The following is a 17,333-nucleotide window of genomic DNA, read 5'->3' on the forward strand; positions in this document are numbered from 1 at the left end:
AGTATTTTTTGTTGTTGTTTCCTTATTTAAAAATTTACACCCAAAATATGGATTTTTATATTATTACATAACTGCTAATTTTCCATTAAGATTTTCATATGGCTAGTATTTTTTGTTGTTGTTTCCTTATTTAAAAAATTACACCAAATATGGATTTTTATATTATTACATAACTGCTAATTTTCCATTAAGATTTTCATATGGCTAGTATTTTTTGTTGTTGTTTCCTTATTTAAAAATTTACACCCAAAATATGGATTTTTATATTATCACATAACTGCTAATTTTCCATTAAGGTTTTCATATGGCTAGTATTTTTTGTTGTTGTTTCCTTATTTAAAAATTTACACCCAAAATATGGATTTTTATATTATGACATAACTGCTAATTTTCCATTAAGGTTTTCATATGGCTACAATTTCATTTATATCAAATTTACTTTAACATTAAGTTACTGTTATGTTGAAATAATCTTTTATGTTTGTTTTCTGTTACCATGTAATCAAATGAATGACCACAAATGTATATTGTTTATCTGTTTCATATAAGTTTGTAGAAATTAGAATGAAATATAAATAATAGGTAAGTTAATATCTAACCAAAAATTTTTTAATTCTCTCTGTCATTACCATACCTGATATGTTGCAATGTTGCTTGAACTGAATATATGCAAAATAAGTAAGCTCATGTTGGTCAGCAAAAAATGACCCATTGCAGAATTTTTTTTTAATTTTTATTGGCTAATTGTATAGTGGTACTGTTACATCTATACAAGTGCAAAAGTGAATGATGTCTAACATGCATTGTTGTATATGAAGTTTATAGCATTGACTTTAAAAACAAGTACTTCAGTTACATAAACAAATGCACAAGGAAACACGTGAAGTTGGTTCTTTATCTTTTCATAGCTTATAAATAATGGAATATTATTACATCTCAATATAAATTCCAACAGGCACTTAAAACATTGAGAGCTGGCCTAAAGTTTAAATATGTCAAGCATAAGTTTACCTGCTATATGATTTATGACATTTAGCCTCAATAGTTAGTGTCACAACTTCTTTATTTTTTGACATTCTATAGCCAACAGATTGTGCAATAGAAAATAATTACAAGTTTCGGATGATATATAAATGTGATTTAGACACATATAAACAAAAGAAATTTACAAAAAAAAACATATAATGATTTTTACACTCCTACATACCATAATTTTAAAACTTCACTATTTTATAAGTATTACATGTTTTCAACTATCTCAATACAGGTGCTTAGAAATTGACAGGGGAATAAAATATTACACCATTTCCATTATTGGTGGTAATGGACTTGATGCCTTGCTGACACTGTAGGGTAGAGCCAAAAAGAAAAAGTTGATACCATAATGCAAATAAAAAAAAAGTGAAATAGCAACAAATGAAGTTGATGATTCAATTCCTTCTGCATCCATTCTTTAAAAAAGTATTTTTTGATAAACAGTGTTTCAGTAGTTAATTTTAGTACATACATTGTACATGTAGCACAAATTTATGCCCTAGTTCCTAATATGGCTAATATTCATTGATACTTTGAGCTTTATATAGCCATATTTTCATATGTACTTAATATTTTGTTCTAAAAAAAAACTGAAATCCTTTCATTAGTACTTTCATTTAGTATCATTTTCATAATCAAATTCCAAGATTGATTTTTGGTGATAGTAACCCTAGTACAAAATGTTACCCAATTTCCCCATATGGCAGGTGTTAAAAGTATGCTTTTTTACTTTCATAAAATAATTTTTCTTATTTTTATTGCTCCAATCATATTTCTTAACCAGTATTTGTTTTAACTCTTAAGGCTCATCAGTTTGCTTGTTGATGGAGATGTATTAAATATGAAACAGTCATTAAGATCTTTCAGCATCACTAGAATAAACAGATGTCCAAGAAACAGTGATCATAAATGCTTTGTGTATCTATATATGACAAAATGTTATAAAAACAAATAAAATTAAATTAATTACCTGATTGGGTAAAGCCTGACACTAGGATAAGCTTTACCTGGCTAAAAACATATCCAAGAAAATATTGACAAGCATATATACTGTTATAATAAATAATTCAAAGAAAAGCTCTCTTATATGAAATATGTTACTTCAAAATTAAAATTGTTCCTTTTTTTCATCATGAACTTGTTTTTTTTTGTCTTAAGTATTTTCCATAACTTCTTATTTTTACCAAAATAAAAGTTATTTCAGAATACATTATTTTTTTGTTTCATTTTGTAGGTATGGTCAATTAACACAGGAGATGTGTACCTTTCTCTGTCTGATCATACTTTTCCAATTGACTATTGTTGCTTTTCACCCGATGGGTCTCAGATAGCTACTGCATCGAGTGACAGTATTATTCTGTGGAAATCTTTTTGTGGCACACGACTAAAGACATTTAATCATTCATGTCATTCTGTAATATCATGTCAATTCAGTAAGTATGAAACCCATCTTATATCAGCTGCTGGTCGCTTTATATGGAAGTGGGATATTGGCATTCAGAAATTACTTCGCAGATATAATAATCTTAGAAGCCATTATTATACCACTTGTTGTGTACTTTCTCCAGATGAGCAGTACATTGCTGCTGGAACATCAGAATGTGCTGTCGTGATATGGTCAGTAAACTCTGGTCAAGTAGTTGTTTCTTTCAAAGGACATTCTGAGCCAGTACAAACAGTGGATTATTCCAGAGATGGAAGGATGTTGCTGTCAGCATCAAAAGATGGAACTGTCATGGTTTGGGACACATCAAAAACATTTGGGACTTCTATGATAAGTTTATCAAAAGAAATATCTGTAAAGTTTCAAGATAATCAACCTGTAATAGCCACCCCTGATGAGTGTAACAGTATTCAAGTAAGAAATCATTCTGACTGTTCTCTTTTTATTATAGTTTATAAAATTTCATGAAATTAAGGTTGATATAGCATATTTTTTTACATTAATGTTGAAAGTATTTATTTTTAAAAAATTCATCTTTTTAGTTTTTATTATTAAATAAATTATTTAAGAAAACTTTTAAATAAAGGATTATTTTGTCTCAAAGTGTGTGCCATATTCTTTCATGCGTATTTCATAGTGTATATGATCTTCTGAACTGCTTAGTCAGGAATCATGAAAATCTGTGCTATCAGTTTGGAATACTGTTTTTAGTAATAAATAGACATACATCCAATAAGTCATCCAAAATTACATTATAAAACTATACATGAAAGAATATTTCAAAATTTCTATGTCATTAAGAAACATTCATATTGGACATTATACAAATAATGAGACAGATTTAGTGCATTGTGAGTATTCATATTGTTGCTGTGCATACTTATGTATAAAGTAAGAATTATAATTTATATTTATTTAGAAAGATTTGCTAACAAATTAACCAAAACAATTATATGGGTCACAGCAAACTACCATTTATGTATGCAATACTTGTGTTCACGTAGATAATTTAAGTTTTGTTTTTTACATTGCCTGATTGAACTTTTTGTTTTTCTCGACCCAAATATTCATTTTTCAAAATAACCTAGAAAAGTATTAGTGTGGTATTCTCAGTGAACTTCATTTCTCTACAAGTGGGTGATAGAATGATCCAAAGACAACAAACAGTAGGCCCACTTGGGAATTACTGAGTTTACGAAGGAAACAATCTGAACTGAGTTCCCTTTTTAAATGTAGAATGGAAGTCTTGACAATTTGATGAGAGCATACAAAATCATTATTAGACAAGCAATAAGGAAACAGAGCATGCATACCCACACAGACCAATCATAGTCAGTAAGGTTGAGAAAAGAGTATAGGATTGTTACAAAAAACAGGGATATTCAATGCAAAATATATTAATTATTCACTGAAAATCCTTGTCATTAAAGAAAAGAGTATAGTGTTCTTATGGAGAACTGGAATATAAAGCTCTAGTATACTATTGCTAAAACTAAATCATTGTTAAACATAATTGTCCTTAGATTTCAAGTGATAAAATTAGTAAACATACTAGTCACAGTGTGTTATAGATAATGTATAATTCATTAAAAATAAATTTAATCCAATCCTGAAAAAAAATAGACAGTACAGTGTTTACTGTTTGGCAAGGAAACTTGTTATGGTAATAGGTAATCTTTTAACAGAGGACCTTAAAGTAGAAATCAAAGTAATATATGAAATATTAAAAACATGACAAAATAATCTTTAACTGTCAAATTTTTATAATTTTTTTTGTAATTTCATAATCAGTATGAAAAACTTAAAAAATAATTAGCCTTATAAGTTTAAAAAACATCATAACTTTTAACTGAGAAATTATTGATACAAACAGGCGTTTAGAAAAACAAATTAAAATGATTGAAAGGTTTACATTTTATAGTGCAGGCAGGAAGAAATTACAAACAAACTTATTTGCTTACAAATCAGTAAATCTAACAACTTGTTGTACTAGGCTGGTTAAGCAGCATGTGAGAACAAGGAACTTGCTGTAATCTTTTTTTTATTAAAGCAATCTTGCCCTAAGTCATGCACACACAAACAGGATTTTTGTAAATATGGGGCTCACTTTTTTTCAATCCACAAAAATAACAACTGCTGTGAGTATACATAGTTGATAAGAAAATAACATAATATTTATATTCTGGATTAAAATACTTATAGTTTTAAAAGTTATTATATGAGTAATGTTTTATTTTTTGACTTATTTTGTTTTATTATAAATTTACCTCAGTGTATTTATTATATATAATTTAATTTAGAATTATTGATACATAGAATATATCACAATAAAAATGTTAAGTTTAATAATATAATATGTAGGAGTTCTAGAGCAGGAGTGCTAAACCAATTACTCTCATAATCTGTGAGTCATGGGGTTTGAATCCCCATCACTGAACATTCTTGCCATTTCAGCTGTTGGGGTATTATAATATCATGATCAGTCCCACTATTCATTGGTAAAAGAGCAGCCCCAGTGTTGGTGGTGGGTGGTATTGACTAGCAGCCTTCCTTCTAGTCTATCTGCTAAATTAGGGTTGGCTAATGCAGATAGCCCTCAAGCAGCTTTGCTTGAAACTTAAAACCAATGAATTACCAGTCAGTAACTTTAAGAGTTTAACAGAATTATAAAAATTGTAAAGAGAGAAATGCTCTATGTTTGAGAAAAGTGAAAAGCAAATTTACATGTAGGTTGTACTCCTGATGATGATGATAATAATTTTTTAACATTTTTTTAATTGGAATCAGAAAGAAAAGAATATCACCTCTGAGTGTTTAATTATGAGGTATGTTGAAATGCAAAACGAAGGTTAAAACATGACCTGAGAGTTTTTCTGAATTTTGTTAGGTGATCGTTGGCTTGGAAGGAGTGGTGGAGTACAAAACCCCAGAAGACCAGGAAGATATCAGCTGCTGTTGCCTTTCTCCAGATTGTAATTTTGTGGTTTATGGCACAAAAGAAGGATCAGTGAAAGTAAGTAAAAGGAATTTATTTAGTATGTTTACTTCAGTTTCTTATTATTGTAACTAGTGTCATCAACAGCTTAAAACATTTGTTGTTGGGTAAATGTGTTATAAAAATATTTTCTTTATGGTGTCAACTCATTTCATTATAATTTAGAAATATCAAAGCTTATATGTTTGATACTGACTTCCAAGTATTTGAGATGTATGGTGTAAACTTGCATTATATTTGTGGGCCCTTATTTGGATAAAATTTACCATGTAGTGTTTGGGATTTTAATTGTAACATATATTTTTTACTGGGCTGCTACTTATTTCCTATATCATTTTATCACTTAATACCACATACTATTTAACATAAATTAGTCCTATGATATTTCATTGAATACCTAAAAGTTTAATGCATCTAATAGGATTAATCAAAAACAATGGAGGTATCTTTCAAATCATAGTATTGAATGGATTTTATAAAGTGACTATAAAACAAAATGGTAAAGCACAAGAATAATGAGTATTTCTTCAGATTCATTCGCATATTTAAATGAAAAGATACAGTAGTATAACATAGGAAAGCAAAAGTTTAATGTATGTACAACCTTTTTAAATACAATCTCTGGGAAGTTTGCTAAGTGATGTTTCATCCTTTAAGTATTAACAAAGAATTTTAATGAGGTGAAGAGCAATAATGTTGGAGCATAAATACTGTGTAGCTTTTTTCCGTGAAATGACAATGGAGATATTGTGATATTTTCCAGCTCACATGTTTCCCTCAAAATAGTCAGTTATAGCCTGCTAACTAGAGGTTCAGAGAATAATGAGTTGTGGTGTGTGTGTGTGTTATGTTTTTCTCCAAACTCTGATTGTGTTTGTCCTGAAGAAAAAGAGTCCACCTTGCAAATGTAACCTTCATGCACTGCAATCCAAGCACAAGGGAACGGTGTCCGATTCACCAAAAGATAAGACAACCATATATTTCACCACATTATCAGTTGTCTTTTTCTGTAAGGAAATACAGCTAATTATAATAAGATAATTCAATCTCTTGTGCATGGGAGAAATGGAAACTTGATTGGCTTACTTGAATGAATCTCTATGTCCAAACTGAACTGACAAAAAATATATAAATTAAAAAAAAAATTACATATTAACTAAAGGGGAAGCTAAAGCATGGTATAGTGCTGTACCACATATTTCCTTCCCTTTTTTCTTCTAGACTGACCCGACCATCCCTAATTCTAAAACTACAAAAAAATAAAAAAAATTAATAGTGTGTTGCTCAAGAAGTTAAAATAACTTGCCCTAGCCCAAATAAAATCACTTATCTAACAACATTCATAAGTAAATAGTAAAAAACAAAGCAATAACGCATTCCATAAGTAATGTAATGCACTGCATTCACACAAGAACAAAGACAAATACATGAAAATACCTTTTAAAAATATACATGAAATGCAAAAATAAATTGTAAAAATGAAAACATACTAATACTGTTTAGGAGGAGACAGCTCACAAAGACCATATAACTAAGATAACATAAAAAAAATTAAACATAGAATGTTGCTACTATAAGTTACACTTTATTAAGAAAGGTAGTTAATTCATAACATCCAAAAAATACACTGCAACAAAGAAAACACTACAATGAAATCCTTAAACTTAAATCCTATCTCAGATGCTAAAAATACATATGCACACTATACAAACAATAATTTTAATGTTGAACATCAGAAAATATACATATATACACTATAGAAAAATAACTTCAAGGAAAACTTAAATACACAATTACAATTATACAAATTCACTAAATTTATGTACAATTTAGGAGGAAAGCTAGAGCTACTCACCTAAAAGAACCCTAACAGCAAATCCTCCAATGCAGCCATGGATTTCCAGTGTGTCATAGTTGGTGGTTTGGCTAATAATCTCTCTAGATATCACAAGAGCCTTCAGAGTTTATGTCAGATTCTCAAAGAGATGAAGCACTTTCTCCCCCAGTTGCAATGACACTCTCAGAGTTTCTGCAGCAAATAGTCTGTTTCATAGTTATACAATGCCCAGGCCTCCATCCACTTGGCCTACTGTTTTTAGCAGTTCCCCCCCCCCCTTATTTTTGGGACCTTGGGAGGCACTGCTATAGATGATGATGCAATTGATACCTAGGTGAACTTGGTGGAAAGTTGTGGCACAACTGGTGATACTACAGCTTGTGTTGCTACAGTGATGGCTATCACTTGGGCCATTGTCTTTCAGGGGGTGGATGAAGGAGCTGGATCTGAAAAGCAAACTTCCTGCTTTGCAGAGTTCTTAATTTGGAGAAGTTCTGGGAAGTTTTTGCAGGGATAAACATTGTGGTGATTCTGCTAAAGATGGGTGCATATCTACTGATTGTTGTTTCATTTCATGAAACACCTTCTGCTTATGGACTTGTAATCTTTTTCCCGGTGCTTCATTGCCTTGTCCTTAGACTTCAATATGGATTTCTTGGATTTTGAAGATTTGGCCATAGTCTACTTCTCTACTTCAATGTGAGCTGAGGGTGAACTGGCTGGATGGCTGGCACATTGAACCCTATGGGCTCATCTAAACTCACAATCCTTGGCTCTGTGGTCAGGACCACTAATGTCAAGGCAGTGGATGGTGTTTTCTGATGTTCCAGGGTCTGGAGGACTAACCCCATACTCTAAGCCTCTAGAGCTTACATGTTGGATGCATCATTCAGCAGTGTGTCTTCATCCATGGGCTTCAGTGACATAAATGCAAGACCAGCCTCAGGTATAATAGGCAATACTGGAAACTCTGAAATGTCTGAAAAAGAAATGACTCACCAGTAGCTCCTTTCATTAATCAGCAGTAGTAGGGATAGGTTTCTGTAATAGATAATAAAGCTGCCAGTTGGAAAAATGAATAGAGCCAGAAGGTTTAACAATTTGAAGTTAAATAAGAAAATTCAGGGTTAAAAGGATTCTGATTGTTCAGAAAAACTCTGTGAAGCATGTGGGTTAAATTCTTAATGTCCTAAAAAAACATTTCCTCAGGACTCTTTTTTTTTTGTTTAGTGCAAAAATACCAGAAATAAACCTATGGTAAAGCTCTATGTGTACAGACTTATGTGTGCTCATTCTTAACTTCCCTGTAGAATACAATCCTTACTATCTGCAGACAACTCGGTCAATGTTGGCATTCTCAGTTCTCAAGATTGACCTAAATCTCAGTTTTTCTCTCCGAGACTGTTGCGGAAGTGATGATGGTCCACAGCAATGCAGATACCCACACTAGTACTAGTGACTGATTTATATTGAATGCTGCTTGGGTGCTGACCTAATTCTTCTGACCATAGAAATTCATTAACACCTACATCTTGTTTCCTTTGCAACTTTCTTCAGCTACAAGTTCAACATGAGGGAATGACTGCACCTTGCTCAAAGGCTACATACACAGTTTGCATTTTTATACATTATAACTGGTCTTGTACTGAAAAGTATTAAGAATATATTTAAAAAACTGTGTGCTTTGAAAATATTACAGTCTGCATGATCAAAAATGTTTCACGTAATTAAATAAAACATTGGGTATCAAGTTTACATTTGTTATGTTTAATGACCGTGTTTATGAATCTTATTTTTGTATATATATAATTTACTGAAATGTTTATGCCAACACCAATGAAACACAGGTCAACTCTGCTTTCCTGAAAATGTGTTATGTGTCTATCTATTTCTTTCATCACTTTCTTTAATATCTACTACTTGCTGAATATTTCAATATCAAAACTAAGTAATTCTTGTACCCTCTCATTCACCTGGAAAAAAGGTCACTACACCCTTTCATTTGTTTTTGGGTTTTTTTTTCAACCAAAAAACTGTCTTAGCTGTGATATTTTTTTCGTGTTTTTTTGTACTTGTGTATGAGTAATTAATTAATAAAAATATACATAGTTCATTGATTTTAATATTATCATAAACCCCTTAGTCAAATTGGTATGTATGCAAAGTTTCAGTTATTTAAACTTAGTAGTAATTGTTTTATTAAAGTTCAAAATAAGGAATAAAGTTGAACTGAAGAATAATACTCAGTAGTGTTGTTACTTTTTGTATATACAATTTAATTATGAAACTTGTATTGAAAGTTCTCTGCAATAGGAAAATACTGGGTAAAACAAAATTTTGACCAGCAACAATATGCCATTGACAATAAGATCATGGAGCAACTAAACAGAATTGAGAGTCTTGTTATTAAATATGGGACCTGAAATGATAGGAAAAAAAAGTCATACAAGACAGTTGAGGCACTGAACATGCAGTGAATATGGACACAAATGAGATGGTTTTTATGTTAAAAAATATGCATTTGTAAATATTTTCTTTCAGATTCTGTGTAGGTCAACAAACGTTATTTGTAGTCTGCACCAGCATAGGAATGCTGTAAGTTATTGTGTTTTTACTGAAAATGGTCGTTATTTTCTTACATGCTCAGAGGATTTCACACTTAGGGTAAGTCCTTTTCATATTTAAGGTATTATGAAAATTTAATTAATTAAAATGAATGACATTAAATATTATAAATTAAATATATAAATATTTAAAACTGTGTATTGTTAAAAATAAGGTGAATTTTAAAGAATTGCGGGAAATTTAAAATTTAAGTGTGTTTTACCACACCAGTGAACTTTTTTTATCATCAGAAATACCATAGTTTTGAAAATATAAGTTTTTTTAATTAAGATATTGTATTATTGTTTTCAGTGTATAGGCAAATAGGGGCAAATTAAGGGTTTTGACTGTTTTTTACTAGTTCTGCTTGAATTTTATTAATTTTTAATTGGCTTATACATTTTTTGTTTGAATCATAGTGCACAATATCTTGAACTATTGTGTGCAAAAAACTCAAAGAACAAGAAGTGATTTGTTTTATATGTCATCACTGCACATGGTGTTAAAGGTATGTGATGACTATTAAGGAAAGTAATAAAAAATATATACATGTGGTACTGATATGAATCACCACAGAAACAAAGAATATTCATATACTTTAAATTGTCAGATTTGTCTCTTCTGTGTATTTGTTTTTGGTTTTACTGGTAATGTGTGTAACCCTTGATACATTATTCTGTCTTAGATTACTTAATTGTACACCAGACATGAAAAATGATTTTTAATTTTTCTATACTGTTGCTATTATGTACATAGTTTTTTGGTTATCCTTTTTGATAATGTATTTTAAAGAAGAAAAACTCCAGTGATAAGAATATCTTTAAAATGTCAGATCTAGTATAGGTTTAAAATTAGACTTTTATACTAAAAACTTACAGCTAGGCTCAAGGAACAAATAATTGTAGTAAATATTTCCAATCTATAAAAAAATTTAATTGACAAATTATGTTTGATTTGTGTTAGGAAAAAACAACAACTTTAATATGCATAAAATCAATAAACATTTCACACCTGTGCAATTAAATCTATGGTAATGTTAAAGTATATTTCTGTCAACAAATATAGTCTCACTCAGCATTAAATAGAACTGGTTACACTAAATTTTTATTTGAACTAGGACTTTTTTTAGTTTTTATGCACTTTTTTTGGGGGGGGATTTCAAACTGAAGGAGGACTCAATATGGAACTGAAAACGTCATTAGAACAAGCACCTGAAGCTACAATTTAGTTAAAAGCATCCAGTTTACAATGAATTTTAAATACTGGTGTTAAATTTACATAATGTATATTACATTGATATATGAGTTAAGAAGTCACTTCTGTAAGTGTGTGATACTCAGAGCATTTCTTTATTAGGTTTCCATTCTAATAGAAAAAATATATTCATTATGTGAAAGGATTCACAATATTAAAGCTTGAATTTTTTTGGTAAATTTATCATGGAAGAGAAGGTCCTATAATTGGATATGTACATGTCTGATATAGGGCATGTTTAATTTTTTCTAGAAAGTCAAAATTAGGTAATAGTCATCAGATATGACTTTTACACTAAAATCTTAATGACTAGTAACAGGTATTATGCTTGCAAATTATTAAATCAGGCTTAACTCTTAATGCTATTTTTAAACTCATAACTAGCTAATGATATTGACCTTTCTACTTGACCTGAAATATGGGCATTTCTTAGCACAAGTTCTTTTAAATTCCAACTTTTATATTTGCTCATTTCAGAAGTAAACTTTTTCAAGTATTTTTAATGTCCGCTGACAAATGCACATAAGATAAGAAACTACCAAGAACTCAATTTTTGTTCCACCCGATGAAAGTTTGTGCTAGAATGCTCATAATGGGATCCATTACATTCTAGATGTCTTTTTTTATGGTGGAACCATATCTTTTGACAGGATTACACTTCTATTGTGAAATTTGTCACTGTGGTAGAAGTGTTTCATCCATAATCAGTTTGGATATTTATTATTTTCAAAATACTTTTTGAAGCAAACACATACATATCATTCAGTCACACATCTCTTTCTTGTCAAATGTACAAAAGAAACCTCTATTGAATAGAATTGTTTAAACATTTGCTTAACAATAAGTAAAAGCTTGGAATGGTCTATTCTTTCATTGGGGGTGTGTCTGTGAGCCAAACTAGTTTCAGAGAATTCCACTCCTCGTGAGTGATCCTGGACACTGCCACCAATGAAACTTTAGACCAAACCAAGTCTTTATAGTAATGAGGTATCAAAAATCGAAACCTCTATAATTTTTTAAACGTCCTTTTTTTTTCATGACTAAAAAGAAGTGTTCCCATCTAGAAACCAAAAATGTTATTATTTACATTGGGGAGAAAGTGGGGGATTAATAACTTGTGAAAGATGAAGCAGAGTTTTTAATGCTGAAAAGCAGAAGCTATTATATGATTTACTAGAGCATATGGTCCCTTAAAAAATTTAGTTTTTAATTATTAGTTTTGGAACACACTTAGCTCTACTCACACTTTATCTTGTCCTGACAAAAGTTTCTCTTCTCTGCTCATCTAAGCATTGGTATGAATCATATCTTGCTTGTTCCAGCCTTTATACTTCACTATATCGCCAGAGAAATTTTAGTGTTCTAGTGGATCTTGAGTTTATTGTTTATTTTCTTTATTTTACTAAAAGAAAAAAAAAGGATACACATGTTCACATCTCGAACATGAAGTTGCTTGATACTCCTCCTCTAACACCTCACAAGTCCTGTGTTGTCAGGGGAGCAACTTCCATGAAGGACATACAGTTCTTCATACAAAGAGAGGTAGAGTCTTATATGTGGTCTGATGTTTATTCTCCTGTTGACTCTGAGGCTGAGTTTTCGGGGGATCAGTGGCAAACTGGTGAAAATTTAGACTACATTTCCGGCACATTCCTTTGCTCTGGCAGCTAATCACGAGCCTCGGACAGACATTCCACCTTCTGCACCTTTTTTACAACTGGTATGACAAGCTTGTAATGCTTTTAAGTATTTCTCCTGAGCTTACAAATCTTCTTTTTCTTTATTGAGGAAAGATCTTTTATCTGATTACATGGACCTTCCACTGTTGCCGCACATTGCTGTGTATGTGAGGATATTTGCTGATGGTTCTTCATCTTTACATGTTCCCTCCAATTCATCCTGTATCCAAGGTTCTTTCACTGATTCTCTCTTTGTCCTGTCGAGTTACTCTCGTGACACCATTTTGACTGGGTCAGCCTTAGTTCCCACTCTAATTTCAACCTCGGTCAGACTTTTTTCATCCGCCAGTTGATATTCTTTGACTTCATGTCTGGTTTTTTTGCGGTCCATCACAGAACATCAGGAATTGACTTCTTGGGTGATGCCCTTATTAACATGGTCCATTCGGCATTCTTCTTTGAAAGTTTATCAATGGAAATGGTTTACTTATCATCAGTGGTTTCTCAGACATTGGTTTAGTCCTTTTCATCCCACTATGCCGCATGTCTCAATTTCTGAAGTGGTTATTCGACAAAGGTTTAGCCCCTTCGTATGTTTCCCTGTATAAGGCTGATTTATCAGCTACTTTACAGTTTTCTAAGAGAAGAAAAGTTTTGAGTACCTGGTTTTTTCCTTACTTCTGAAATCTTTTCTGAAGTGGTTATTCGACAAAGCTACTTTACAGTTTTCTAAGAGAAGAAAAGTTTTGAGTACCTGGTTTTTTTCCTTACTTCTGAAATCTTTTCTGAAGTGGTTATTTGACAAAGCTACTTTACAGTTTTCTAAGAGAAGAAAAGTTTTGAGTACCTGGTTTTTTTCCTTATTTCTGAAATCTTTTCGGGTTATCCATCCTCGTAGGCCTTTCTAGGTTCCTAATTGGGATATCGCAGTGGTTCTCCATGCCATATCTCATCCAACTTTTGACCCTTTGGAGCCATGTTCACAAAATCGTCTTACATTTAAGACTTATTTTCTTCTGTTTTTGGCTAGCAGGTGTCGACATTTGGATGCATTTGTGCTTCATGTTTACAGGATTCTTTATCATTCCACTGTTGTATTCAGATAGGTCTTTTCTACCTAAAACTTCTGCAGCTAGAGAAGGAGATAAGGCTTTCTCTCCTTTTCATCTTCACTCCATTTCACATTTATTCAACTGCTCAGATCCGGATCATCTTTTATGCCTGGTTTGGACTCTTCAATGTTATGTGGAAAACACTGAAACATTTGTTTATCCACTGGGATCCTACTATGTCATGTGACTTATCCCCTGTCACTTTGACCAGTTTGATTCATCATTTGGTATGTATGGCTTACTCCAGGATTTCATTGCAGGAATGGAGTCTTGTTTGGGTCTCATCTCATCAAGTTTGACATATTTCAATGTCCCTGGCAGCTCAGTTGCATTGTGCACTGGAGGAAATTGTACAGGCTGGCATGTAGACCACACCTAACACCTTTATATCTCACTATTTGCATGATTTAATGGTTTCCTCCTAGGATGGGATTAGGCAACTCCCCATAGCTATTCTATACACCCCAGCTTGTGACATAGGTGAATGACTTCATTTCTTCTGTGTTATTCTATTCCTTTTCAGGGACCCTCTCATCATTATCATTTAGATCTCACACAATAGCGGGTGTTGCCTGATCAGGCATGGTTTTTCTAAATCTGAACTAGTTACCAGTAGACTAATAAATAATATTCCTGGTAGCAATGAGCTCTGTTGAGATGGGGTCTTCCATTAGATTAACTTGGCACTTTCCAGGTGATACACAATTATTCGGTACCACATAATATACTGGACTGCCACTCATGAACTATTATGAGGAAAGCTTAAAGGGATTTTGTCCATCCCTGCTGACCTCCTGGATCGAATAAATTGGGGTTGGTTTGCTTTTCAAAATAGGGAACATGGTTCACCTATTGCACTGTCTCCAGAGCATCATTCCTTGGGACTCCCCAACATGTATTCTCCCTCCATTTCTCAATAGTGGAGCATGAGAGTCCTTACTACTCACAGTTTCTAGTCATTGGAGTAATGGACAGAGGTCTATTCCTCCTGAGTGATATTTGAACACTTTTATTCCACTCAAGGAGAAGAAGGCAAAGCTGGATATCCTCCCACCTATAACCCTGGGTGATTTTTCCCAGATGTTTGGTGGGAGCAGGACCAGTCTATCTGGGAGCCTTCTCATAATTTCAGTTCAGTGATGACATTTCACTATCTGGTTGTGTTGAGCATGTCTCTTCTTTTTGGTCATTATATTACTTTAAATGATCATGGAAGAGGGTTCTCGACTCCTCCTAGCCACATGCAGAGCATCAAGTCCTTGAGCCATTGGTTGAACTTTGTCTGTTCCACATCCTCCTCATAATCCCAGGGACAGGAGGTGTTGACTTGCCTCTCAGGTTGGGGAGTTAGGATTTAGGTTCGTAATCCCAGGCCGGATGATTTCTGTTTTCTAGAGGATGAGTGAGGCATGAATGGCCCTGTAATTCCGAGTTTGGTTTATTGGATTCTGTGCTTCTTGAGGTTGAGGGAAAGGCATGTCCACTTGGGTGTTACTTGCCTTCTCTTTGTAATTCTGGTGGCTCGCATGCAGCATTTTGTAGCTTTCAGGTTGGGTTTCTGGGCCCCTAATTCTGAGTTTGGTTTGTTACATTTCATACATCTTCAGGTTGGGGTTAGGGTTTGTCCACTTTTGTGTTGCATGCCTTCTCTTCATAATTCTGGTGGTTCGATATGCAATATTCTGTAACTTTCAGGTTGGGTTCCCTTAATATCATATTTTTAAAATACAGTGATATCACACTGTGGTCCTCATGCCCTATCCACTACCCCTTGGATCTAGCTTTTGGTCCAGAATCCTACAATTCCAAGGACGAAACATGGGACCTCATTTACATGGTTGGGGTCTAGACAACTTTCATAAACATGTACAACATTTCTAAACAAGATGAGTATGGTTTTACAGGAGGAACCAGGTATGGAGTAAATGTCCCTTCTTGCATGTCTATTCTCATGATGTTATGATTTTGACACTGTGACCATTTGGCCTTTACCACCCATATTTTAGATTTCACATGATTTGGGGCGAAGAGCATACCTGTTTCAGAAGTAGTGCAGACCCCATTAGTGTGTATGCCATATCTCAATTTGCATACATTTTCTAAACACGGATGCTTTCCATGGTGTGTTTCAGAAATTCACGTTTTCCTATAGCGAAGATATATTTCCAATAATTCTTACCTCTTGGTATTTGGGTCTGATAATTTTGCCAGTCTTGAAAATGTGAATAAGAAGTAATAATGGGAAGCTTATGTACAGATCTGGTATAGAAGGCATATTGACGTAGGTGGAGAGAGTCACAAGGTTAAATTTGCTATGAGCGATATAGTAAGGTATAAAGATTGGAGCAAGTGAGGTATAATTCATACCAATTCTTAGATAGGCAAAGAAGATAAATTTTTGTCAGGATAAAGTGGGACAGGAGGTAAGTATTATCAGAAATATATTTTTGATATAGGAAAATGTAAACTTTACAAAAAAAATAGTATACCTTGGAGATCAATAATAAAAATGATGTAAAAGAACAATTTTAAATAGTTCAAGGTAAAGAATATTTTATTATCAGAAACCAAAAATGACACTTTGCGATACTTCAAAATTATTAACAGTTAATATTGTATTTTTAAGTAAGAGTGTAAATGTAAAAATTATGATAAGTTTTAATGTTATACTTGCAATTCAGAAAAATCTGTATTACTGCATGTAATATTTGAACTTGTAAAGATGAGAATGCGTAACTATAGTAGTGATATTACATGAAACAAATATGAATGAAGACAAATATTGTTATAATTGAGATGATAGAACTATGTCATGCATTAATTAATTTTCTTTCATTGAAATTCAACAACTCAGGTGTGGCAGATGAATGGAAAATACAATTCTTGTGTTGGTCACTTTGGTCCAGTCCTGATGTGCAAGGTGTACGGGAATGATACTCGCATCTTGTCATGCTCAGAAGATGGATATATTCGGGTAATTGTGCATTATAAGTTTTTTTTTAATAATTACTGTTTCCTAAAGATGATAAATTCAAGAAATAACATTTGTTATTCATAAGAAAGAAAAAAAACTTTGTGTTAAACTAAGTAATAAACTAACAAAAATGACATGTATATCTCACTGGGACCAACCTCATAACCATTTTGTGCTTGTTATAGTTTTCATGCTATAACTTTTAAATTAATAAGCAATTTGGAACATTATCAGTAAACATTATAATGCTTTCATGTGCAAAATATAAATTCTTTTATTATGTCTTAAATTTTGTAAAGCAATCTTTTTCTCATGCCTTTTTTTTCTTTTTGCGTGTTGCCTATTTAAGATCCAAAATAATTTTCATTTCAGACTAAAAATACTGTTATACATTAGAAA

At 32.3% G+C, this 17,333-nt stretch overlaps 1 protein-coding gene across 3 annotated transcripts in view; it reads left to right on the top strand.

Moving 5' to 3' along the window:
• Positions 1–17,333, top strand: part of LOC106465856 (apoptotic protease-activating factor 1-like) — a 74,272-nt gene that overhangs the window by 35,959 nt on the left and 20,980 nt on the right. For 2 of the 3 annotated variants that reach the window (XM_022394244.1, XM_022394238.1), the window contains exons 11-14: positions 2,270–2,893; positions 5,367–5,492; positions 9,853–9,975; positions 16,815–16,934. In XM_022394244.1, the coding sequence (XP_022249952.1) occupies positions 2,270–2,893; positions 5,367–5,492; positions 9,853–9,975; positions 16,815–16,934 (993 nt within the window). Of the gene's footprint in view, positions 1–2,269; positions 2,894–5,366; positions 5,493–9,852; positions 9,976–16,814; positions 16,935–17,333 lie in introns of those variants that run through there. The other variant, XM_022394252.1, reaches the window with a different exon arrangement.

Source organism: Limulus polyphemus, unplaced genomic scaffold, assembly GCF_000517525.1.
Source record: "Limulus polyphemus unplaced genomic scaffold, Limulus_polyphemus-2.1.2 Scaffold71, whole genome shotgun sequence".
NCBI lineage: Eukaryota > Metazoa > Arthropoda > Merostomata > Xiphosura > Limulidae > Limulus > Limulus polyphemus.